This window comes from Bemisia tabaci, chromosome 2 (assembly GCF_918797505.1).
Source record: "Bemisia tabaci chromosome 2, PGI_BMITA_v3".
NCBI classification, from domain to species: domain Eukaryota; kingdom Metazoa; phylum Arthropoda; class Insecta; order Hemiptera; family Aleyrodidae; genus Bemisia; species Bemisia tabaci.
The window spans coordinates 9393269-9418468 of record NC_092794.1 but is presented as its reverse complement, the minus strand read 5'-3'; the positions used below and the strand labels follow the sequence as shown (position 1 = coordinate 9418468).

The window sequence follows — 25200 nt, the reverse complement described above, 5'->3', positions numbered from 1 at the left end:
AAATGTTGCCAGATTTCCCTAAATGAAAAATGTGTTGTGAAGGAAAGTTATGAGTAATTCCCCCTGAAATTTTCAGATAGGCACACTCGCTATCAGCAATAATTATCAGAATTGAACTTAAAACAGTGGGTAAAGGAGGGGAAAAATCACAAGAATAAAAATGCATCGATTAGGGAACCTTTTATTGGTATCAAAATTTTGTCAGATTATGAAAATTAATAAGATGTACTGATCTAAAATGCAGAGGAACAATGGATAAGTGGACCTTCGGATGGTAGGGACACCCACGACCTCGACCAAGAAGGTCAAAGCTGGTCTGATGAGGTCGACTGGTGAAGCTTGCAGCTGGTTGGTGTCCTCCCTTGTAGCAAAGGTTCGTGAGAAACTCGTAAAAAAAAATTGAGAAACTTGTGAAATGAAGATGCACAACACATACAAAACTCGTAACAAAAGATCCCAGTTGATAAATTTGGAATCATTTCTCGAGTTTTTACTAGTTAGTACTACTACTACTACTAGTAGTAGTAGTAGTAGTAGTAGTAGTAGTAGTAGTAGTAGTAGTAGTAGTAGTAGTAGTAGTAGTAAAATTTCGAAAATTAACTCGTAAATAAATGATACCTAAATTTTACGAGTTTAAAATGTAAAAACTGAAAATTGAAAAAACTGTTCTCTTTTACACATTTTTTACGAGTTGGTGCGATTCTCAAGTTTTTCACGATATTTTTACAACTTTTTCATGAACCTTAGCTACAAGAGCTGTGGCGATTCTTGAAAGTCAGCTCCACTGTTTTTCCTCCATTTGAATGTATGTAAAACAATCGATTCTTGGTGAGGCGGTTTCCCTCATCTAAAATCCATATTATAAATGGAGCGAAAACAGTGTTGCCAACTCAGAAAATCGCCACCGTTCTGCCGTGCTAAGGAGGAGTGCCGCATGAACCTTCAGGCGTTGCCAAATTTCCTTTGATAAAACACGAATTTCTCGGTAAAAATATGAATCTTTTTCTCCCAATTTTTCGGATAATTTTGTTCGCAACTTCACTCAAAGTTCCTGAAAGTTTCAGGCAAAAATATTCATAAATTTCCTCGAAAATAAACATTTTAGTGAAGGAAATTTGGCAACTCTCGATTGTTCATACGGCGTTTTTCCTTAACACGGCATCGTTGGCGTTTGCGGTGGCGGTCACCGCGATGATCTTGACAGGCTCAATGCTTGATGGGCTCAAAAATCAGCTGTCTTGCCGAAAACCCTCATAGGTTGGGGTTCTCCTTCTGATCGTGCTGGTCGGATCCAGAGTAGGTCTCGTGGGGTCTCTCCCACGTAATCAACCCCTCAAATTGTCGCTACTTTCCGAAGGGAACGAATCGGTCAAGATGGAGACGAGGGGCTGTTTTGGGCGTCGTTTCTCAGGTAGATGCCAGATGCAGAGGCGTCCTCCGAACAAACTATGTGACATTTTTTGAGAAAATTAAGGTTAGTATTGAACATTAAAAATAGAGCCCAAGAAGAAAGCAAGAAGGTGGAGAAATGGTGCTGGGTCCACACCATTTCGCGGGAAGAAAGCAAGTTGAGCATGCAATTTGAGTTGCGGGCCGAGTGACAACCCTTACTTCTACGAGTCGTCTCTGATTGACTGATTCGACTGGTGCATGCCCACTTTCTGGAGCCCTTATGGTAAATAACACGGGGGTTATTTTTCATCGATAATATCTCCAAAACAAGGAAATATTTATAAGTTGGAGATTTCAGAAACAATCCTCCAGATGTTTTTTGAAGCGATTGACGGGTAGAACATAAGTTTCTTTTTTTTTTCAGACAAAACGAACGGTTCCACCTGGAATTTTGTTTTTCATGACACCAAATGTCATATTTCAAGTTGAAAAAACATAATTCCAGGTTAAACTTTTCGGTGTGTTAAAGAAAAAAGTGTCGTGAATTACCCATCAATCTCTTCAGAAAAATCTGGAGAATTGATTTCTGAAATTTTCGACGCGTAAGTTTTTTCTTGTTTTCGATATATTTTCGATGAAAAATGATGTTATTTTCTATAAGGGCTCCAGAAAGTGAGTACCAGGCGAATCAGCCAATCAGAGACGACTCGTAAAAGTAGGAGGTGACACTTGGCCCGGAATTCAAATTGCTGCTCTTGATTCCTCTTTGATAGAGTCAGTCTTTGAGTCTAACACCGAGAAAAAGTTATATGATTTATGTAGAAATAATCTTGAACTTTCCATCGACAAGATTTCCTCTTGAATGGATTGACGGGTGCTGCGGACCTCGTTCTGTATGCTCACAATTTTTTTCCATGGCGCTTGGTTCCGTTTGCTAGAGCGCGCTATCCGGGACTCTAAAATATTCAAAAGGAACTCAAATTGGCACTTAGTTCCGTTTAGCAAAAATACGTCCATATACATATAAGCATGTATCTCCTTTATTTATAAGAAGATCAAGCCAAGCCAGCAGTATTGGTTCAAATCTTTTGTCAATTCAGGTGTAAAGGTAGGCAAATTAAGCCTCCTGCCGGCTTATTATTGAAATTGATAGACAAAGCGATAGACAAAGAAGACATAGGGATTATGGAACGATCCTATTGGTTGAAAAAAGAGTGGTTCTTATAGACTAAGGGGGAAATGATGGACTAACTGTAGCGCTTCTTGTTGGCTGCTGTTAGTTACTCTATGACTTATCTATAACTACCCCCTTTGTCCATTTCAACCACCCGCTTCCACCAATGGAAGCGCCCCATTTTCCTTCTATCTTGTATGTTATCGCTTTATCTATCAATTTCAATAATCAGCCCGCAGGCAAGGTAACTTTTTGAAGTGTAAGTACCTCAGTATTCATCCTTTTGTGACTTGATATTCATGCCATCACCAGTCCAGTTCAGTCGGGTACTCTCCGGTCAAGCAGGCAGTGCAGTGTCCGACGCCATCCTTTTCTCGTGGGACAAGCTGCCGCCTCACTGCTATTTTCAAACCTTCCACAGACAGGTATGCCAAGCTATCAGCCCCTGAAAAGTTCAAGATATTATCACCTAGAGATAATGAAAATGTGCAAATGGTGCGTGCAGATGACATAAGACAGGCTGACAAGTAGCAGAACGCATCGGGATGAATCGCATAATCTTAATTGAGGGGCTTCGAGGCCGAGGCGCTTAAGTGCAGTTTTTTTAAAAAAAAATTACGTGATTAATGTTGATTTTAAGTAAAACCAGTTTTAATGCATTTTCTATGAACAAATCACTGTGTGTTTTAATTTTGCTTTTATTTCAGTAACTTGGATGTGCGTGTTGTAGATTCAAAAACTGAAGACGCTCTCGCTTTACGAAGACTAAACTGAGTTGATTGTGGCGCCTTGATGCAACTATACGAGCTCCACGGATGCGCGTGTTGCATATTCAAAAATTGAAGGCGCTCCCACGTTTTCCTCTTTTACACAGATGCATAGGAACCGAATGACAGACGGTTGACTTGTTCTTCAAAAATATAATATGAAAGCGGAAATTTTGAAACACCGTAAACGAGGTACGCGGTTTTGGCGTTTCATTATCGTTATGCGTGAGCTATTTTTCTTCCGGAGGAGGGCAAAGCTAAATCAACTTTTATCAAAAGTCGTCAACTGATCCCTCCCTCACTGAGCAAAATCTTACCAGTGTGCTTCGCCAGCTGAACGTTATCCAGTTTATTTGCTATGAGCTCTTCGCGTGTTGGAATATTTATTCCCATGTAACACGGGTAATGGAGTGGTGGAGATGCTATCCGGACGTGAACCTGAAATAGTAAAAAAAGAATGAAACTAACTTTACTATTTCGCTCTACAGACAAGATGCATCGAAATCTTAAATTCTTTGTAATTTTTATTACAATATCATCGAATCGAATAAACATTGGATTTAATGACTTAACGAACTAAAAATTTAGAAAATTCAAAGTTTCCATACGACTTCCTTTAAATCGCAAAGGTGAGGGGGGGGGGTGTTATTAATATCGATTCTGTAACTCTCGAGTTTTTTGTTTTACCCATAGTTCTCCTGTTTAATGCCCTGTGGTTTGAAATGTAGCTCTAACCACGTAGTGATGGTTGTGTTGATCGATAAATGACATTGGGTATTGATGGCTTCAAATGTAGGGACTCTATATGGGATGATATTCTGTTTGGGGTTTCTCTGCCTTAAAGCCAAAGAATTACTGCTGCCGAAACAAAAGTTAGGGGCTGTATAGACGTACCTTCCGTTCCGGGCTCAGAGGACGAAAGTTCCGGGTGCTGGAGCCGTAGCTTCCATTCCTCCGGGTGCTACGCCCGGAACTTTCGGCCTCTGAGCCCGGAATAAGGACGGTATGTCTATACAGCCCATAAGTACGGCTCCCACGGCCGCAGTTTTTTTTCAGTGTCAGAATAGTTTCTAGTGCCAGTATAAGCGTTCATTATAGATCGAACAATGGCAGAGAGTTCCATTTCGTAGGTGTAGTGTGCACGTAGGGGAAGGCAAGATAGGTTTAATCCTAAAATAAATAAAAGCATACAACTTTGCTCAACTGGCGCAATGTCGTGACTCGATTTTCTAGTGAGCTCGAGAATGTATGAAGATACATCTTAAGAATCATCTTCAAATACAATTACGCCCTCTTATAAATAAGTGGCGATAAAGTAAATGATGATTACATTATAAGTACGGATTGAGATAAGGTGTTTTCTCTTTTGGACTCACCTCAGTAGCGCCTGCATCTCGTAGTAATTTGATGATGGGACCAATAGTATTACCCCTCACTATTGAATCATCGATAAGAATGAGCCTTTTTCCGGCCACATTTTCTGAGAGAGCACCAAATTTCTTGGCCACTCCGAGTTGCCTTAAACGAGCGCTCGGCTGGATAAAAGTTCTTCCCACGTACCTGTTTTTGCAAAGCACCTCGGCAAACGGTATACCTGACTGTTAAAATAATAAGAACTGGAGGATCAAATTGTTTTGAAGATGTTAGAATTAATGATAGAATTAATTTGTTCCAACGTGCCAATACATTTTCCCCCTTTTTTTCTTATTTTTAATATACATATAGATAAGTTTATTAAAAAAATACAAGGTAGAACAGGGGAGGACAGGGATACTTCTTCTGCCCTCAAATTACTCCTAGTTAATAATATTTAAATTACTCTTAGTATCTAATAAACTATACCTGATTAAGATATCAATACATGCAATAAGCTAAAATAAAAATATGTTTCGATAGACTCTTATTTTGGCCCAAAAACAGCGAATAATGTTGAAAGAACGAAGAAAAATGTTAACGAAATCGAATGCTAAAATGATTTGAGTACCCCAATAAATTAGGTTACTATAACCCTGTTGTTGCGGTACTACCACAATTAATCGAAAATATCACATCATCCAACACTTTGGGGTAGTACCACAATTTTAGAGGATAAGCCCTAACACTAATACCTCCGTGAGAGTATTTATTTTCAACTAAAAAAATAGGGATTTATTTTTTCAAAATCGAACATTGATTCAACTTACCTGACGAGAAAAACCATGAGCAGCCGCAGTTCCTGATTCAGGAACTGAGCTGACAATATCAGCCTCTATGCAAGCTTCTTTTGCCAATTCTCTGCCGCACTGCATACGAACAGAGTAGACCATTTGACCTGAAATGATGCAGGTCACCATGTATTAAGAGTTTTAAATTAGATAATTACGATACATTTTCAGAATTAATTTTCCATTTTGCAGACAGACATTTTAGGAAATCAGCACATTAATGTATGTATATGGGATGTAACTATCTGAGGAAAGGACCATTTCCATTTTTTCCGTAACAGCTAATCGGATTGAGCGTGTGACAATGAAGCTAATTTTACAACGCACACAATCATCCATGAAAGTTTCGTCTTAGAAAAAGTTAAATAAAGAGTCAATGTATCTGTAATTCCTGTGAATCTACTTTGCAGATTTGAAATAAAAAAAAGTACAAAATAAAGAAATTTGTCGGGAAATATTTTCGATTTTTAGGATTTTTTTCGGCATCACTCACCTCAATTCAGCCTTCAAAATCGCCGGTTAGGCAACGTAACCACTCGAGAGCACGTATGAATGTATGCATGCTCCATTCGAGGAACCTACCTTAATTCCGTGCTATAATTTTATGTAATTTTTAAGTACCTATTGTTTTTTTTTTGTTTTTTTTTTTTAGGTGACCAGGGCAACCTGGAATAATCACTTGACAGGGCCTCAGCTAAGCCGAATCAGGCCGTAAAGCTTTGGAACCCTCTCAGTTCAATCAGCTGCCTCAATGTTGTCGAGAAATAGAAAACTTAAGGTGATTCGATGGACACCATATTTTATGTCAGAACGGCATGCGATATATCCCATCAATTGGTTCCATTTTTTCAGCTACTTGTCATTTTTCTCCAATTTTGAGATCGCAATTTTGTTGTCAGGAGACTAAAGCACTTACTAATTTTAACAAAGAAATTCAACGTAATAAAGGTGTGGTTTTTTTAGAGAGAAAATATAGCATTCGAGTGCATAGTTTCGCGATACCAGTATCGAATGCGATGTTTTTCCTCTAAAAAAACCACGCCTTTATTACGTTGAATTTCTTTGTTAAAATTGGTGAGTGCTTTAGTCTCCTGACAACAGAATTGCGATCTCAAAATTGGAGAAAAATGACAAGTAGCTGAAAAAATGGAACCAATTGATGCGATATATCGCATGCCGTTCTGATACAAAATATGGTGTCCATCGAATCACCTTAAATTCGGAAGAGATTAAGGAACTATGAAAGAATTTACCTTCGAACACTGAGTCGGATCTGGCAAAGTACACATATTCGAAAATACAAAAAGCGGGCGGCTTATTATCTGGCCTCTCGACGGTTGATATGGTCTTAATCCCTGTTCTTGAAAGTTCGACGATTTCACCTGGATAAACTTCTCTCACATATCGAGCTCCAATCGATAGGAACCCGCATGACTCTGAGGATATAACCCAACCCTCTTCCCCAACATTTTCTGAAACATGTGAAACAAAATACGTAAATGCCAAGTATAAATAAACGCCGGACCCATAAATGATCACATCCATCAAAGTACCTATATCCAATAATGAAAAAATTTAAAACGCGGGTAACAAGACTAATTTACACGAATAAAACCAAAATGTTTCGGCTGAAAATCAGTAAAAAGAAAAATGGTTAAAATCTAAAATAGTATATCTCAATTTTAGTTTAACTAAATCTGGGTTTGAACTAAATTCTGTGTAAAATTCTTCGGTAAAATCCAATTTTTAAGCATCAAAATTCGAGTTTGAAATTTCTTTCCGCTATAAGGCTTCATATAATTTAGAAACTCTAAACATGTTTTCCTCTAAATACCTAGCAAAAAGCGCACTCAAGCGCCGTGTCCTCCAAGCTCCTCATTTGGGCCGAGTTTATTAGAGGAGAACCAACCCGCATTTTCGAAAAAAATAAGTTAATGACTGTTTTTAAGTTTCACTAACTATGTATTTTCTCCCGCCAAAAACTCAAAGTCGAAAAAAAAAATTGGTCTGCAAAAAGAAGAGTAAAATTTTATTTTCCACATTGAGTCTTACGGAGAAATGAGACTCCAAATCTCTTTTTCTCAGTTTTAACTTCATGAGGGCTGGCTCCTCTTTGTTAATCTCGGTCCAAGAGTTCAGATGATGAAAGTATGCACTTACCATCTTTACAATTTAGAGGAAGGATTTTCCCAATGCACAGTGGTCTGTTTCCGTAGGGATCCCTCACTCCGTAGATTCTGTCCTTCTCCATCAAAACAAGCGAATAAGAGAGAGGTGATAGCGACATAAGGTGTCTGATACGAGCCGGCCAATCAACTCCATTTCTCTCACCGTCTGGAGGGTTTAGGCACAAAGCCTGTGTGATCAGTTCACTGTCGGAGTGTGTAGAAAGCCCTACTCCTCGCTCTAATACCTATCCAAGTTTAAAGTGAGAACAAATTAGAATGCGGTTTTTTTTTTTAAGTCCGAAAAATTGCAGAAGCTTATCATCGATCGGTCCCATTGAACTAAAAAGCACCCAAAAATTGAGTCAAAAATTTGAATACCGATGGCTGGGATTGAAAAATGCGCATATCCGGTGCAAAGTTTGAAATCACCGATCATATCTCATCATTATTATTATTTTTAGAAGATATACTGACCAAAATATATCCATGCATTTCTCTGAATAAGTGAAGAAAATTTGCAGAGAATTCCAAGAAAAACCGTCGATTGGTTTTTTGGTAAAAAAAAGTACATAAGAGAAGACTTGAAACGCCGCTTTTTGTTCCGTCGTTAACAGTGGAGCGAACCATTAGAAGAAGCTGAACTTACAATTTTTTACTAAACAAACCTGCAAATGTCGATAATCAATTCATTTCACTACACTGTATTGGGAAATTTTAAGAGAAAAACAATGGAGCCTCTTTTAAAGCTCTACGTTATGTATTCATGTAAATATAAACTTTTAAAGTCACCACATCATGTTCAACCTTTCCCATTAACTCACTTTACTATGAATTGGAGTCAGGTATGTCGCATTGTGTTTTGCGCACAGCCGCAGACTCACATTTTTTCCTATTAGTGTTTGAATAAATGTAATTCAAGAGTAGCAATATAATTATACAAATATTGTACAGTGTGCCGTCATTTTGGTGTAAGTGTCAAACTTTTCTCAAAATTCGGGTTGGTGAATCTTGATGAGATTTTGTTGGTAAAATGGTTAATTACTTAAAATTTCAGAACAAGGACCCAGCGGATTTAATTTGGATAAAGATTCTAAAGATAATTTTACTTTTAAAATACCTAACAGAGCTCCACCCATCCAAAGGGTAACGAGAGAAAAATAAGCGAGTTGAGCTTCGTAGTCAAGCGAAGTGAGTTCTAAAAATATATCGGGGTGTTAGTTTCTCCTTCAAATACAACTTCCGCAATAAGTGCAACAACACTTCTCATCTGAACAAAAATCTGATAGACAGCGCCACCGTCGCTGATAACTTGTTTTTGTTTACATTCTTATCTCTTGTTATCAGTATTATCAATTTCAGTGTATCACTCCTGCTTAGAATATGAATAAAATAAACTATCGACGTGTCTTGTTTTCTGATCACTGTACAGGATTTATATTACAGACTTGTGAGTGTAATCGTAAACTGTGATACACTATTTGTTCTTTTATTTACAAGCCAAGCAAGGAAATGTGTAGGTATTGTGTTCAAGCTGTAAGATTTCCTCCTTGATTTGACTCCTTGAGTTATGGTGTTCAGGTATGTTAAATTTCACTTTGATTACATCTTGTACCTTCATTGGACTGCTTGCAAAGTGATCAAATTAAAAGAATGATATTTTATAAATATGTGTGTAGGTACGCGTCTGGGTATAGCTTCTGGAATGGGTTGAACTGATAAGGTTTGCCATCTTCTGTATGCATTCTGCTTCCTCTTACCCAAATTTTTCATTCAACTCATAAATTGATTATCATCTGAAGCAAGTATAGCCATGCTCTAACCAGTTTTAAATGACTAAATTGTTTCATTAAACACACAACTTATGTTGTCAACTGCAGCCCTCACGATGACACATTCTCCTCAGTATTGTGGAACTTCCCCCATTTTTGAGCCATTCCAAAGATCATTAGAGTTAATTTCAAAACAGTGATGGTAGAAGCTAAGTTTCAATGAATTTAAAACATTACTTGTTCTGAAGTTAATTTATTTTCTGATTGGGCTCTACAAGCCGATGCGAGTTTTTGGAACTTTTACAGGAGCGAGCTGTCCTCTCATTAGCTTATCCTGTCCAAAATTACTTGCAGTCTTTCTAAAATTGATGTTATTGATTGGTTGAGATTGAGAAGATATAGGCACTCTTTTGAAAAAAGCCATCTGACTTGATTTTCCTGATTTGGCTACCTATTGATGGACTTTCCATGCAGTCCAAGTTCCGAACGACACCCGAATAGGAAACCACAAGAAAGTGTTCCTCCACACCAACGTTTAATAAAGAAGAATCACGGTTTGATTCGTGAATGTTCCCATAACTTAAGAAGGTGGGATTCCGTCCGGCCTTTCAAACAATTTTTCAAGTCCGGATTTTTCCTTTTTAGGACTTGAAATCGCTCAAGATAAATCATTTCAAATTTTTCTAATCACATATTTTAGGATGATATTTTCTCACTCGACTCAAAGAGGGAGAGTGAGAAATTAAAACATACCTTCCTTCGCAGTTTTTCTTTATTGATAATTTCTCCATTATGTGCCACACACAAAACTCCATGGGCTGTGTGAACTACAAATGGCTGGCAGTTAACCTCTTCCGATGCTGCACTTGTCGAATATCTTGTGTGTCCGACGCCTAAACTCCCTAAGAAATAATCATACAAATATGTTGTCAGTTTTTAATGCACATTGAGGATTTTGTGAGACACCGAGCTTGAGAGCAAGCGAAGGCGCCTTCAGTTTCTAATGTATGCAAAACGGACATCCAGAAAGTATGTATAGTTGCATTCAGGCGTTTTTGGTAAATTTCTCAAAAGCTCTAGCTTGCGTATAGAGTTTTTTTTTTTTTCTTTTGGCTCTGTAACCATTTTTCCCAGCCTGTTTCGTCCATACATCGTGTATAGAAATGATAGTTATGTCTATAGACTGAGTTCAACCTATTTTCCAATGGGTAAAAATCTGTATGGGAAGCATGAGCAATTTAATTCAATTGATGCCTCACCTTTTAGCTGTCGGATTGATTCATCGTTGAAGATATTATTTATCATTCCCATGCCTTTTTTCACGTGGAAATTTTTTGCATTGTTACCTTCACTAGTTACTATGCCAGCACTTTCTTGGCCTCTGAAACAAATTTACCGATCCAGTTAAAAACACTTTCCTATTTCTTGAAATTACATGTCGACGGTGTAAGTCCACAACCATGTATCTCGGTTTGCGACGTCGCATACTTTATTTTTTAAACGGAAAACTACCCAACGGCAATTCATTAAAACTGCCGTGACTTTTCTTCTCTGTGCGAAGGAAATTCTGCAAAACCTTCAAGGAATGATGTCAATTCGTTCTCCTTTAAAAAAATAATATAGAAGCGGAAATTTACAAACACCGCAAAAGAGATACGTGGTTACGGACCTAAACCGTCGATATGTTGAATAGAAAGAATTATCGTAGGGAAATTCAACGCACTGATACAATCGTTATGATCCTGTCCAAAAATGTCTTAAAAGTGAAGAAAATAAAATGGCATCTCTAAATTAGAAATGCTTTCTTTTTGAAGTGTAGCATAGATTGAATGATATCGGACTTCAGAAGATTTCCATCTCTTTTCGACGCTCCGCAAACTCACATGGAAGAAATTTCAAAATCTATGTGATTGCACACACAAACGGCTACATTAATTTGACGATTTCAACCAGAAACAGCTTAACTGCAAGCGTTGCCGAATCCTCTCGCATGTTTTTCTTTTTCTACGAAAAAACTGAGTAACGCTCTGACTTGAAAGTAAACACAAAAATTATTTTCTTTATCAGGGCCGGATTAAGGGGGCTGCCACATGGGCCGCGGCCCATGGCGGCAAATTTTGCAATTTTTTTAAATGTAGGTAGGTATAAAAAAAAATCGGATTCAGAAAAAAAAATTATCAATTTGAAAAAGGGACAAAATCCCTCTTTCCTGAGAGTATAGTAATTTCTAATTTTATCGTTTTTCGGTGATAAAAGAGACAGCATATTTAATTAGTCGAGTTAAGAGAGGAACTAAACACGCAATTTGGCCTGGGGCTCAGCGCAGAGAGGAATGATGACGAAGACTTGAGAAGAAAAGGACAAGCCCTCGGCACTGCGGTCGACATGTAACACATATTAGCGCCTACAAGACAGCATGAATACTTCGCCCATTGCGTCAAACACAGTGCGCCGGTCAGGAGCAGTTGGCGTGAAACGCGTAGCGCCTACAAGACTGCAGGAATACTTCACGCATTGCGCCAAACACAGTGCGATCAGTCCGGCGCAGCGGCGGAAGTTAAAATTATTAAACCACATTTATGTTTGTTCTTTCAATTTTTTGGTTCATTTCTTATGCACGGAGGACTTTGTTCACACGGAGATATGTTTTTTTTACGGAACTTAACTTTCGCGCAAAGTTCCGTGAAATTTTACCAGTAGTGTTGACAGGGCTTTCGCAAAAAATGTACTCAACATGAGTAGGTAAACGCGTCTTATGCACCCTTCCCCTCCGGCACGTTCACTTGATGGTTTTTATTGATGTTTCAAAACGAATGAGAAGGGGGCGGCAAGTAGGTAAATCCGGCCCTGTTCCTTATTACTGAAGGGCATTTCCCATTAAGTTTCAAAGCTTTATTGTCTCGTTCTCTTCTTCTTGAAAAAGTATACTTGATTTGAAATTTGGCACTGTTAAATGGACGTATTTCTGCCAAACGAAAATAGGTATGTGCATTATGACATGAGCCCTGTCATGCATATATTCTTATGGGTCTTAGATTATCTTGATATAAAGGGCAGAGCACAAAGAACTATCCTCGCTACATTAAAAGCTACATTTGTTACCAAAAGGTTGATTCTGGTTGAATATATTTTTCGTAGATCTTGTGTATTTCTATTAGAAATATAAGTTCTTCTACATAAAAAGATAAGGACTTAAAAGTTGCATGTATAATTATATGAAAAAAAGCCAATGAATACAAATTTGTGGAAATAGAAATGAATATAATTCTAATTTGGCTTAAAGTAGATAAAGCTACGTGTTAAACTATGTTAATGCACATAGTTCCGTTTGGCAGAAATACGTCCAAATGCAGTTTGGTCGAAGACTGACCCTGGCAAAATCCGCGTCCAGCCAAGACATTAATTTACATTATTTAAATATGGAAACAATGCTTCAAAGCAGCTGACCATTGCCAATCGGAATGCATAGGGAGGGGGCGGCGGCGAGGGAAATGGTTTTTGAATAGGGTTTTTGTTTTTTCTTAAATTGAAAGAAATCAGGTTTAATTTTTTTTAAAAAAAAATATATATATTTCAAGAAAACTTCCTTTTCAAAAGAAAATCATTTTTGATTTCAATGGGATTTTCTTCAATTCAATTGAAGTTGTTTTCAATTTTAATGAAATTAAACGTATCGTCCATGACACTTTACATCTCCTGGAGTAGAAAAAAAGGAAGGAAAGAAGAGAATAGTTTTTCTATAACATGGAATAAGGTATTTTCCAATCTTCGGAAATCTTGGAAGCGCTCTAGGCCGTTGTTTGCTTTGCTACCGCTTATCTACGTTTAGGATGGGTTGCGGTAATCTTATCTACCCAAGTTGTTTTTAATTTATAATGTAAAGTTTAAAGTTGAATTAACGAAAAGAAAGAAAAAACAGGAAAAAAGAAAAAAAAGAGAAAAATTACCTATGCTGTAATGCCACCAGCCCAAGACAAATGACCTGTGCAACATCTATGTGCGTTGGCCAATCTCCTGCTGCAATACATCCGAACACACCACATTCGTGGGTCATGCCCGTCAGCATATTGTTGTTCTTGTTGGTCTCTTCTTTTGACATCATTGTCCTGTAACATAGTGGAGAAAAACTTATTGCTTGCTTTGTTTCACCATTTGACTTGACGAAACCAAAAAGTGCAAACTGCCGAAAGTGCTTCAAAAATTTTTCGATCTTTTCATTCATGACCCGATACAGACAGGCCCGAATTTGCGGGCAACGAAAAAGAGCTGCCGCACAGTGGATCGACGCATTAGGAGAGGTCGGACAAAATTTGGAAACTTTAAACGCTTATAACTCCGTCTACACTGAAAAAAGTGCCTTGTCCGAGAAACAAGGATTCTAGTCACCCAGACAAGACCGTCTTGTTATATTTGATCCACAAGGCATTCTAGTTTATGGGACACATACAGTCTTGTTTAGGGAACAAGACTTCCTTGTTGCATAAGTCAAAAGTCTAGTCACGGTAACAAAATTGTCTAGTTCTGGGAACAAGACCTGTCTTGTCAAAGTATTCGGAAGAAATTAAAATTGCAAAAAAAAATGTCACAAATTGCACGATTTGTACGAAAATATATTTGTTCTCTACTTCCTTCACTCCACTTATGCCAGAATCGTCTCATCCGACTTTTCAAATATTACCGACTTGATCGGGATTCGAACCTGGGACCGCTTGATTACGGATCGAGTGTTCTACTGACCGAGCTATCCGGAGTAGATATGAGGGGATCCGAATTTTAGGTATAATAGCCCACAGAATACTTTTTCATTTTGTTATTATCTCAAGTCTGTGGAATGCGTAGAGCATCAGGTTGTTTGGTTTTTTTTCTTTTTTACCATTTACTTACCGTTTACGAAAAGGAATTTACATTCTACATCAGATAAAAATGGACAATTTAGGCCGAAAAAATGTGTTTGTTCAAGCAACGATGTTTCCTTTGTTCCGTGTTTATGATTCTAATTTTTATTTTTATTTTATATCATGATAATAATTAATAATATATAAATAAACCAAACGTTAAACAAATAATTTATAATTAGATACATTTGATTTTAAAACCTTACGCATGAGCGATTTATTTTTAAAAAAGAATTATAAACTTATTGTTTTTACCTTGTCATTAAACATCCAGAAAAATTTTCGGGGAACAATTATTAAGCGTAGTTCTTAAAATACTCTTTCAAAATATATAAAATAATACGCTCTCTTTGAATTTGACCATTACTCGCGGTGAGTAGAGAATCTTGTTACAGTGACAAGACTATCGAGTCCGGTGGCTCAGAAACCTAGCATATAAAACAAGACTGGTCTTGTTGCATTAACAAACGGGTGTTGTTTCCCAAACAAACTGAGTTGTTCGGCAGACTAAAAGTCTTGTTCCTGAGACAAGGCAGGTTTAACAAGTTTATCTTGTCTCTACGGCTATATTATTTTTTTTCAGTGTATATAGAATTTTGAAGTTATGAAAGTGGTTCCATTGGTTTTCTCGTGAAATTTTTCTCTAGAAGCACTTTTTAAAATCCAAAATTCGACAAATTCAACATCAAAATTTGCACTTTTAGTAAACAAATTTTTGTCCGACCTCTCTCATTGACTCGATCCACTGTGCGCCGTTCCCAACTTGTCTGAAACGAGACTGCGGTGGGGAGGAGGGGTTTTTGCCAGAAGTGGGGGTCCGGGGGCCCTTCTCCGGACATTCTTGAAATTTTAACCGCCCACGGAAGCAAAGGCCCTTTTCAATAAAGAAATTTAGACCTTAATTTTCACAATTTTCCCACATATTTACAGCCGACCGTTTCTTCAATACGAACGCATCAGAACTTTCCCGCTTGTATATGCTCACTGAAAAAAAAAAACACATTGGATCTAGAGTCCAGGCTCTTAAAAACATCGACAAGAAAAAGTACTCTCGATTCAACCAGAATCTAGCTTAAATCAAGAACCAAGCCTCTCAATTTAAGCGGATTTCGTTTTGATTCAAGCAAAAATCCGATTGAATCAAGAGTATTTTTTCTCGTCAATGTTTTCAAGAGTCTGGACTCCAGATCTAATGAGTTTTTTTTTTTTTTTTTTTTTTTTTTTTTTTTTTTTTTTTTTTTTTTTTTGCAGTGCTTTCAACACTTTTCTAATATCTATCGAATATTCGATATCAGTGTGACGATGTAAGCACCGAAACTTTTCTTCTCATGACTACAACAATAAATTTAGCATCGGATTGTATCCTCGCTTTTTTTATTCATAATCAGTTGTGATAAGACAAAACTGACAAGCTCTCGGTTCGGCCCCTTCACACGTGGTCAGCGCCGTCAGCGGTAAACGATCCTTTCGCCTTTGCGGAAACCAGTGGCGAGGCATGAATGATCGATTATCGATTTCCCCATTTGAAGCTACGGTAAAGAATCGATTATTGAGGTGTTCGTTGCGAACAATCTGTCAATCGATCCATTTCCATAAGTTTAAATGGCAGATCAATCGATAAATCGCAAAGCACACCACGCCACTGCGAAAACGTGCGCGGGCAGCGTTGTTCATGCCCGCCAAGGACGGTCAATGCCCAGCGCGAGCATTTACTGCCGTGCTAAGGAAGAAAGCCGTATGAACATTCGAGAGTTGCCAAATTCACTTGATAAAACATGTATTTTTGGCGAAATTCATGCATATTAGTCCTTGAAATGTTCAGATATTTTAGATTAAACTGCGTACGTATTATAGATGTTGCATGTGTGAGGGATTTGCGATTTGACCATTGAATCTTATGTAAAAGTTCGCGAGAAACACGATGGTGCCACTGGTTCACTCTGAAATCATCTCCCATGCTCAAAAAAAGCTCTCAAGTTGAGGCCAAAATGGAGGGTATATCCCACGCTATCCTGAGAGTCCACCTCTACATCAAGACAAACTCTCCATATAAAGATAGGGAGCAAATACATTAGCAGGGTTGCCGTGTTTTCAGTTTTGGAGTCTCCAAATAAAGTGGTAGCCCTGTCAATGTATTCGCACCCTATCTTTGCATGGAGAGTTTGTCTTGATGTGGAAGTGGACACTCAGGGTAGGGTGGGATATTCCCTCCATTTTGGCCTCAACTTGAGAGCTTTTTTTGAGCTTGGGAGTTGATGTCAGAGAAAACCAGTGGCACCATCGTGTTTCTCACCAACTTTTACCTCAGAATCAACAGTCAAATCGCAAATTCCTCACACATGACGGTGAAACTACCAAATCACGTATCTCGTTTCGGTGTTTAAAAATCTACGCTCACATTTTATTTTTTTGAAGTAGACCAAATCAATATCATTCCTTGAAATTTTCACGGAATTTTCTCCGCACAAAGAGGAAAAATCACAGAAATTTCAAGACTAGATGCTAAGTAGTTTTTCATTTAAAAAATAAAGTATGACAGGAAGTCTGCGACGTCGCAAACGAGATACGTGGTTTGGTAGTTTCACCGTCGACACAACATCTCCATCGTCTGAAAATTTTTGGGGAAAACACATTGACAATTTTCCCAGTAAAGTCGATTTTTATGAAAGGGAACTTGGCAACGTCTGAAGGCTCATACGGCGTTCTTCCTTAGCGGCAGTGGAGGTGGATCCTCGGCTTTTTCGCAGTACATGAAGGGCACTGGGTACGAATGATATACAGTAGACTCTGGATCATCCGGATTAATTGGTACCGGGCCCGATCCGGATGAAAAAGAAATCCGGATAATAATAGTAAACACAAACACCACCAACCAGCACCACAGTATTCTTATTATGTATGTATACATCATGTACATACCAACACGAATTTGAAAGGTTAACGCCAAACTGAACGACTCAATGGTGATTGTGAATGGTAGCCGACAACGATAAATTACAATACAACGATTAAAGCGCGCACTGCGTGAAGTATTCATGCAGTGTTGTAGCCGCTAATGTGCGTTTTAGGCTAAATAATCGACTGCTTTGCGTTTGGCGTAATGCGAGAAGTATTTATGCAATACAGTAGGCGCTAATGCGTTCCACGCCGACCTTACTGTTTGGCGCAATTCGTGAAGTATTCCTTCAGCCTTGCAGGCGCCAATATGCCTTGCGACCGCTTCTCCGCGGATTCGCTCACTTATCGGAATGCATACGTAGTTACATGGTTGCAAAATCGATCCGGAAAATCCAGAGTCCGGATAATACGAAGCCGAATAATCTAGAGTCTACTGTATTTCAAATGATAATCTTCAGGCGGATTATTTTGGAAAAATCGGAATAAAAGAATCCTCGTTTTGATTAATAAATTTGGCGGGCACTGTAGACGTAGTTATAGGCCATAGAAACGGCGTTTACTGATTGGCTGAACTCATCTTTAAGCATCACCATACCACGTCAACTCGATCGTCTGTTTTTGATTTTCATTGGCTTTTTTGCCCCTCAGAAATGTGTACTGGAAAAAAAACACATTGGATCTAGAGTCTAGACTCTTAAAAACATCGACAAGGAAAAATACTCTTGATTCCATCGGATTTTTGCTTAAATCAAGAACCAAGCCTCTTAATTTGAGCGGATTTCCTTTTGATTTAAGCTTAAATCTGATTGAATCAAGAGTCCTTTTTCTTGTCAATCTTTTCAAGAGTCTACACTATAGATCCAATGTGTTTTTTTTTTTTCAGTGTGTTGATGAGCTTTTAAATAAACTTATTTTTCTCACAGAAGTTTACATAATCCAAACTTTATTACAACCCTGCAAGAATCCCTTTCCTTTGCCCCATGTAACCTACAAGTTGCAAAAAAAGGGCGATAAAAAATCACAATAATTTGTGGTAAGGTGAACGCTTCTATGCAAATCGAACGTTGAAGCATGAGGGCAAGTTTTTATCAATTCTTAACTTACTAATAAGTGGCATAACATGTGTGTGAAGAGGCTGATTATAGGTGTGTAAGGGCGTTAAGGCAAGTAAAATAACAATGAGCAGACTTACTTACTTGATGAGAAGGGTCCCAATTCGTACTTGTATATTGGTTGCTAATAATATATCTACCCCCTGCGAAGTTTTTAATATAATTTTGTAACGTTTTTCCCGTGAAGCGAAACTTCCCTGTATAAACTCAAGGAATTGAGTTCTCCTTTGATTCGGGACTCGAGATTTTAATTTCAGAAGTCAAAATTTGCGTCGAGTACTGAATCTGGGCGCGAATGTAGAGCACAGGTCGCGAATTAAATCATTACTGCCCGAGAGTAAATGACAATATGTCTCCTTTTTTTTTATCTGAGGGTCCGTTTAAGCGTTGAGGATTGTCATTTGAGCAAGGGAATGTAAAACTTAGTAAAAGTCAGCCAGATGTTGCCAAGATTGCGCAACTGCCTCTTTTATTTAATGGGAATAAGTATATTAGCTCAAAATTACACTTCGTCTATGAAATTAAAATAAAAATTTACAGGAACGTCCCCAATAAAAATTTCATGGAGCAAGAAAATTTAGATACATTTGAGGACTTATATGTAACAATGGCGGATGTGAAAAATTACCTTTTCGAAACACATTCAAAAAACTTTTTTTGCATCGAGAAAATTTTGAGGAAATACTTTAGATGTGATCTTCGAGATCTGTACTTTATGCCAGAGCCAAACATATTAAATTTTTGTGGGAACAAAACAGTTTTTTAGGCGTGTTTCGAAAAGGTAACTTTTCACATCCGCCATTGTTACATTTAAGGCCTCATTTACAAAGAGAGATATCAGACGCAGTCTTGACAGAGACTAAATGGCGCTGACCAAGTTTTGAATTTCTACTCGTCACTTGCCATTGTAATAAAAGTGGTCAGTTACACTCGTTTTTTAATTCATATTCAGAAAGCACGGAGTGATCTTAGCTTTCTGGAATTTTTCCAGATTTTTTAAAACCCTGACTGGTGAAGAAACTCAGCTCTGATCCGTTTGAAACGATATTTTTGGCGGGCACTGATGACGTAGCCAGGGTGGCGTCTGCTGATTGGCTGTATTCACCTTCAGGCATTATCGTTTTTTCCACGTCAACTCGACTGTTGGATTTTGATTAGCCTTTGTGTCTCCTAATAGAGAGTGTTGAGACAACGCGGCTTGTGGGTGTCACAAACGGGAATAAAGACTGCACAAATCGGACGTTTGCTGTAATCTTTGATCAACCCATTCCCGAAGTCTTATCTCCGTTCCCGCTCTCATTTCATTTGTTCCTTGCCGTACCTCCTATTCCCCTGTCCATTCCAGCTTATAATCTTTGCAATTGGTGAAACTGTAATCTTAATTCCCGTTTGTGACACTGTGAAAGCTTAGAATACTGGAACCAATCAGAAATGGATTCGCGTTGTCTTTACTCTCAGAATAAAGGGATTCTAATTAGCCTTTTCGCCCGAAGAAATGTTTTTTTTTTTTTTTTTTTTTTTTTTTTTTTTTTTTTTTTTTTCAAACTTTTTGATCAATTTTTTTGGTTTTACATGAAATTTTACCTTCGAGTAACCATCGTACAACGCTGCAAAAATTCCTTGCCCCTGTCCCATTCTTGAGCCTCCGAATCAGAGGAGTCACCCTGTGAATCAGAATGCAAGCACTCTGAGGGTGTTATCATGGTTGGTTCCTCCATCGTGCGTCATCGGATCAGATTCAGTGGCGTGGCGTGATTTGCGATGTATAGATTGATCTGCCGTTTAAACCTATGGAAAAGGATCGACGAACAGAATGTTTGCAACGACTGCTTAATAATCGATTCTTCAACACAGCTTCAAATGGAGATAAATCGATAATCGATCATTAACGCCTCGTCACTGATCGGATTTCAAAAGTCGCACAGGTACGTCATATGGAAATTCGGATGTTGCCAAGTTTCCCAGAATAAAATGCGAGTTTTCTATGAGAGACTTGACTTTTTGTTGCTCCTCTCCCTCTGACGCAGTAGCGATTTCAGCAAGTTGGCAACACTGTTAATACTTATTTAAATCCATTGAATGTATAAATTTTAGGTGAGACAGGCTGCCTCACCTAGAATCGATTGTTTATAATACATTCAAGTGGAGAAAAACGGTGTTGCCGAATTGAAAGAATCGCCACTGCTCTAACATGGAGTTAGTTTCCAAATGAGCCTCGAAGAGCAAAGGGTCACGCGGAGTATAGGAATTTGACTAATTTGACTTTTGTGAAATCCTTGGGACTCAAGTGAACTTTATGCATTGCGAATATTTTTATCTCGTGTAAACTTACCCTTAATTTATCTCGGAATTCAAAAATAAGAGAAATCTTAAAGTGTAAACGCGATACTACTATTCCCGCAAGATGGATGTTCTCATTGCATATGAAAAATGTTAAACGTGATGGCGTGAGTCGTGAACTCACAATGATCTGCTCTATATGCTACTAGTTTGAAGCACCATTATGAATAAGACAAATGCAAGCAAATATAATATGGAAATAAAGCGAGGGAAAGGATGCGCGTTAACGACGGCGCAGAGATACAACTATTTGTACTTGATGGACGTCCGTGCTGCATCTGAAAAATTGAAGGCGCGATGACGCGAAGCATGAGCTCTCAATGCTCTGCTATACGCTGTCAATGAGGTGTCGCTTAGATTCGATAGAAAAGTTAAAGAGGAGACCGGAACATATCTCTCCTACCTTCGACTGTGTTACTCACATAGTGCTTGAAGCACAATTACGAATAAGACAAACGGAAACAAACACAATATGGAATTTAAGGGGAGGAAAGGATGCGCGTTTACGACGGCGCAGAGATACAACTATTCGTACTTGATGGACGTCCGTGCTGCATCTTAAAAATTGAAGGCACGATGACGCGAAGCGCTCTCAATGCTCTGCCATATGCTGTCAATGGGGGTGTAGCTCAGAATCGGGAGAATAGTTAAAAAAGAGGCCCAGATACGTCTTTCGTGTGTTCGGCTGTGTTGATACGCGTTCTTTCTTCTTTTTTCAGGTTCTTGTCTGATTCTTTTTTAGGATGGGTTTTGCAGACCCACTTCTTAAGCTCGTGTAAACCGCAGCATTGGCTCGGTTCTTTTGGAAAAAATGGTGCTTGGATGCGTCCAGTGGCTTTAATTTTTTATGTTTTCTCTAATATCAGAAGTCAGTCGGTTATTTCAATACGTTCAATTTTGAAATTTTTACTCTATTCGATTAATAAACTTTGAACCTGAAAATAGCTTAAACTTATGCTGCTTTGCCAAAATTTTCAGAGCCCCTCCACGTAGGAGATGCCTTACCTATGTATCACAATACGCCCCTTTAACTAGCCAAGGGTCTACGCTCTCAGATTCGAGCCAGTCCGACCCTGGCCATCATGCATGATTTTAAAACAATTAAAAATTGAGATGGTCGACTCTGATCGCCGTAATCAGATACTCCGGTGCTTCTCCGGAAAACGCACGGCTATCTAGCACAATCTTCAACGGACTGGTAAAGGCAAAACGTGGAATCGAAGTCCGCCTTCAATTTTGTGGATAGATAACGAAACTTATAGGAGAGCACGAATGTCTAGTTGTCTTTTTCGAAAAAGGCACGACCATCCTGCTTCATCTTCGAGGGAATAGAATAAACGATCTGTAAACCTACTATTGGATATCGTCCGATCGAAGGTTACCTTCAATTTTACTAGATAGGCAACAAACCTACAGAGGACCACAAATAGTAATTTTTCCCGGCACGCCTGGAATCATCGCTCTTCATGCTTTTTGATATGCAGACGATGTGAGCTTGTTGGTGATACCGATCATTCAAGTTCGCCTTCAATTTTTCTGGATAGCAACATTCATACAGGGAATTCATCGATGATGGAATGGAAAAAATAAAGTTTGAACTTACAAGTATATATCGTCTCCTTTAAGCTCATGTTCAGTTTTGCTGGACAAGCAATAAACTTACAAAGGAGCATGATTTTTTGCCCAAAAGAATTATACTTTTTTGCATATTCAAGTACTTAAGTAGGTACACCAATTAGAATCTTTATTAAATTAAAATAAAAAAATTGCATCTTTTTAAATTTTCTGGGCATGGAATACTAATCCCCTTTTGCAAAATCTGACACATCAAGATTCTCTCAATACGGATCCCCAACCTATTGAATTTCTCTTGAGGAAGTAACTATAGTCTACGCAATTTAATTAAAAAGATACCTAAGTTATTTTTTTTGCAAATCTAACAGATTCAACTGTCAAATCAGGATTCTGTAATATGGACGACATGGACATTTGCACTGTTACATATATCTTTATATTTTTTGGAGGTCACTTTATCGGAGTTGGTTCAAAAAAAATGTTCTTCTATTTAAAATCGAATGCTCATCAAATAATTTAAGAGTCGGAGAATTTAGCGCAAGATCGTTTGACGTATTATAATACAAAAATGATAAGAGATAGCGCTGAGTAGAGTTGACCTATTTAGCCACAATATTTGACCCGCAAGTGTTAGAATGTGTTGTGCGTGCACGCGCCTATGCGCATTGAAGTTTCGGTTATGGAAGGGCAGCTCGAACGGCACCGTTAGGAGACTTTGAGTGAAATCGGAATCACGGATTCAGATACTATTGCCTTCTGTAAACGTCGGTACAAAATCCATGTGAGAAATAATTTAATGTAAGTATAAAGCTACACTGAAAAAAAAAAAAAACTGCTAAAATCAACATTTGAAATAGTGAAAAAAGGGGACAACTCATCAAAATAGATTAAGATCACCGGGTTGATTTATCTAATTTGATGATTTGTCACCGTATTTTAGCAATTTTTTTTTTTCAGTGTATTATACTAGTATTACATAACGATGTTCGGAAGAGGCCTTCGTCATGTGGCGGTTGCACAAATTGTGTTATATGTATGAGCTTTGAACTCCGTAATGCGTAATTGTTGTATAACGGTATTTTTGTTACACTTCGATTAAATATCTGTTACATAAATTGCTCTATCCTACATCCTTCGGATAATATCCGTCCCGTAAGGAAAATATTACCAGCACAAGATTTGTCTAAAAATGGCGTTCCCTTTCAGCATTCATCTAAAATATAGCAACCAAAGCAATCTTCGAACGATAGATTTAGAGGGTGTTTAGTGAAATCCAAGGACGATAAAATATATTTTATTTTTCTCGGCTCCTAAGAACTTAAGAGTTAAGCATGCTTGGTTGCAAGTATCACTGACTGGACCTCGGCAAACCAAATGCTCTCAGAGCACTTACCTACCTCTGAATCAATTTTTTTATTTCGCCTTATCAAGTTCTCAATTGGATCGTGTAGTTCCACTTAACACATTTGCACTTTCAGTCATTTTTCTCCGGCAAACTCTGATGGAAGCTACCAACCTCCTTCTCCGTTACGTAATTATAGGTCGATAATATTTCGCTCACCGTGCTTTTGCTTCGCTGCACTTACCTACATCTCAGTGATAGTTGTATGACCTCTTTTATCATCTCTGATGCATTTTGACGATGCATCGTATTTATTCAACAATGACACGTGATTTGTGCTCTAGTTTGGATGCGACGCGACGTGCAGCTGATAAAAATATAACGTCTATAAATGATGATGAGGATAACAGTTCTATGCACCAAGAATTGGGATCAACAGTCCAATATTATGTCTGAAATCCGGGATGCATTGCTTGGCTCTAACTGAATACCTTTTAAGCGTTTAGCCGATAGAAGGCGAATGCATTCAAATGGCGTACCAGCTCAACAATATATCGACGGTGAAACTACCAAACCACGTATCTCGGTTTGCGACGTCGCAGACTTCCTGTCATACTTTATTTATAAATGAAAAACTACTAAACATCCAGTCTTGAAAATTTCTGTGATTTTTCCTCTTTGTGCGGAGAAAATTCCGTGAAAATTTCAAGGAATGATATTGATTTGGTCTACTTCCAAAAAAATAAAATGTGAGCGTAGATTTTGAAACACCGCAAACGAGATACGTGGTTTGGTAGTTTCACCGTCGATATTTAGAATAGATTTAACTGTGGTACCAGTGCTCCCATTGCATGTCCGTCAAAAGTTCCGGGATTCGGAACTTTTTCGTTCCAATTTCTCCCACTCCATGATCGTCAAAAGTTCCGGGATTCGTTATAGAGTTTTGCAAAAGTTCCGAGAAAGTTACGGAAAATGCAAAATATTTCGGGGAAAATTGGACTGAGTTAAGCAGAAAGGAACCAACCCACATTTTGGAAAAAATTGAGTTATGAGTGGTTTTGAACTCAACCACTACTCTACTATCTATCGCCAAAAATTCAAAGTTTTTCTTGGAGCAAATTTTGCAGAAATTGAACTTGATGTTTATCTTTTACATTAAGTCTTATGCAGGAGCCAAACTTTAAACCTCTTTTTCACGGTTCGATCCCGATGTGGCTTGGTTCCTTTCTGTTTAACTCCGTCCAATTAAGAACAATTTAAAAAGTTCTGGAATTCGGAACTAGTTCCGGGAAATGAGTGCACTGTGTGGTACCTTTATTTAATGCTTCTGATGTCAAAGCATACGAGGGATCCCATTTGTTTTTCTGGAATTTATTCTTTTAGCAGTAGCGTAGTTTTCTCAAAATTGAGGATTGAAATTTTGGTGAGAGAGTTCTTTCGGTGCTTATCTTTTTTCGGAAAACTTAAAAACGCGCCTACATAGAGAACATCCGAGCGCTGCCGTAGCACGAACGTATCCCAAATAAGACATAATATTTTTACAACATTGCGCAAATATTGTCAG

At 38.1% G+C, this 25200-nt stretch overlaps 2 protein-coding genes across 3 annotated transcripts in view; one reads left to right on the top strand and one right to left on the bottom strand.

Moving 5' to 3' along the window:
- Positions 1-161: 161 nt before the first annotated feature.
- Positions 162-25200, bottom strand: part of LOC109040169 (amidophosphoribosyltransferase) — a 28275-nt gene continuing 3236 nt past the window's right edge. The window contains exons 2-11 of the mRNA XM_072296663.1: positions 13422-13580; positions 10734-10855; positions 10228-10376; positions 7698-7950; positions 6791-7009; positions 5517-5644; positions 4710-4931; positions 3651-3771; positions 2834-3011; positions 162-1446 (exon numbers count right to left, since the gene is read on the bottom strand). Coding sequence (XP_072152764.1) covers positions 2872-3011; positions 3651-3771; positions 4710-4931; positions 5517-5644; positions 6791-7009; positions 7698-7950; positions 10228-10376; positions 10734-10855; positions 13422-13576 — 1509 coding nt within the window. The 5' untranslated portion in view covers positions 13577-13580 and the 3' untranslated portion in view covers positions 162-1446; positions 2834-2871. The remainder of the gene's footprint in view (positions 1447-2833; positions 3012-3650; positions 3772-4709; positions 4932-5516; positions 5645-6790; positions 7010-7697; positions 7951-10227; positions 10377-10733; positions 10856-13421; positions 13581-25200) is intronic.
- The window catches only part of Paics (PAICS bifunctional enzyme), a 34075-nt gene continuing 17947 nt past the window's right edge, over positions 9073-25200 (top strand). For both annotated transcript variants that reach the window (XR_011899233.1, XM_072296665.1), the window contains exon 1: positions 9073-9283. The gene's annotated coding sequence lies outside the window, so the exon portion shown is untranslated. The remainder of the gene's footprint in view (positions 9284-25200) is intronic.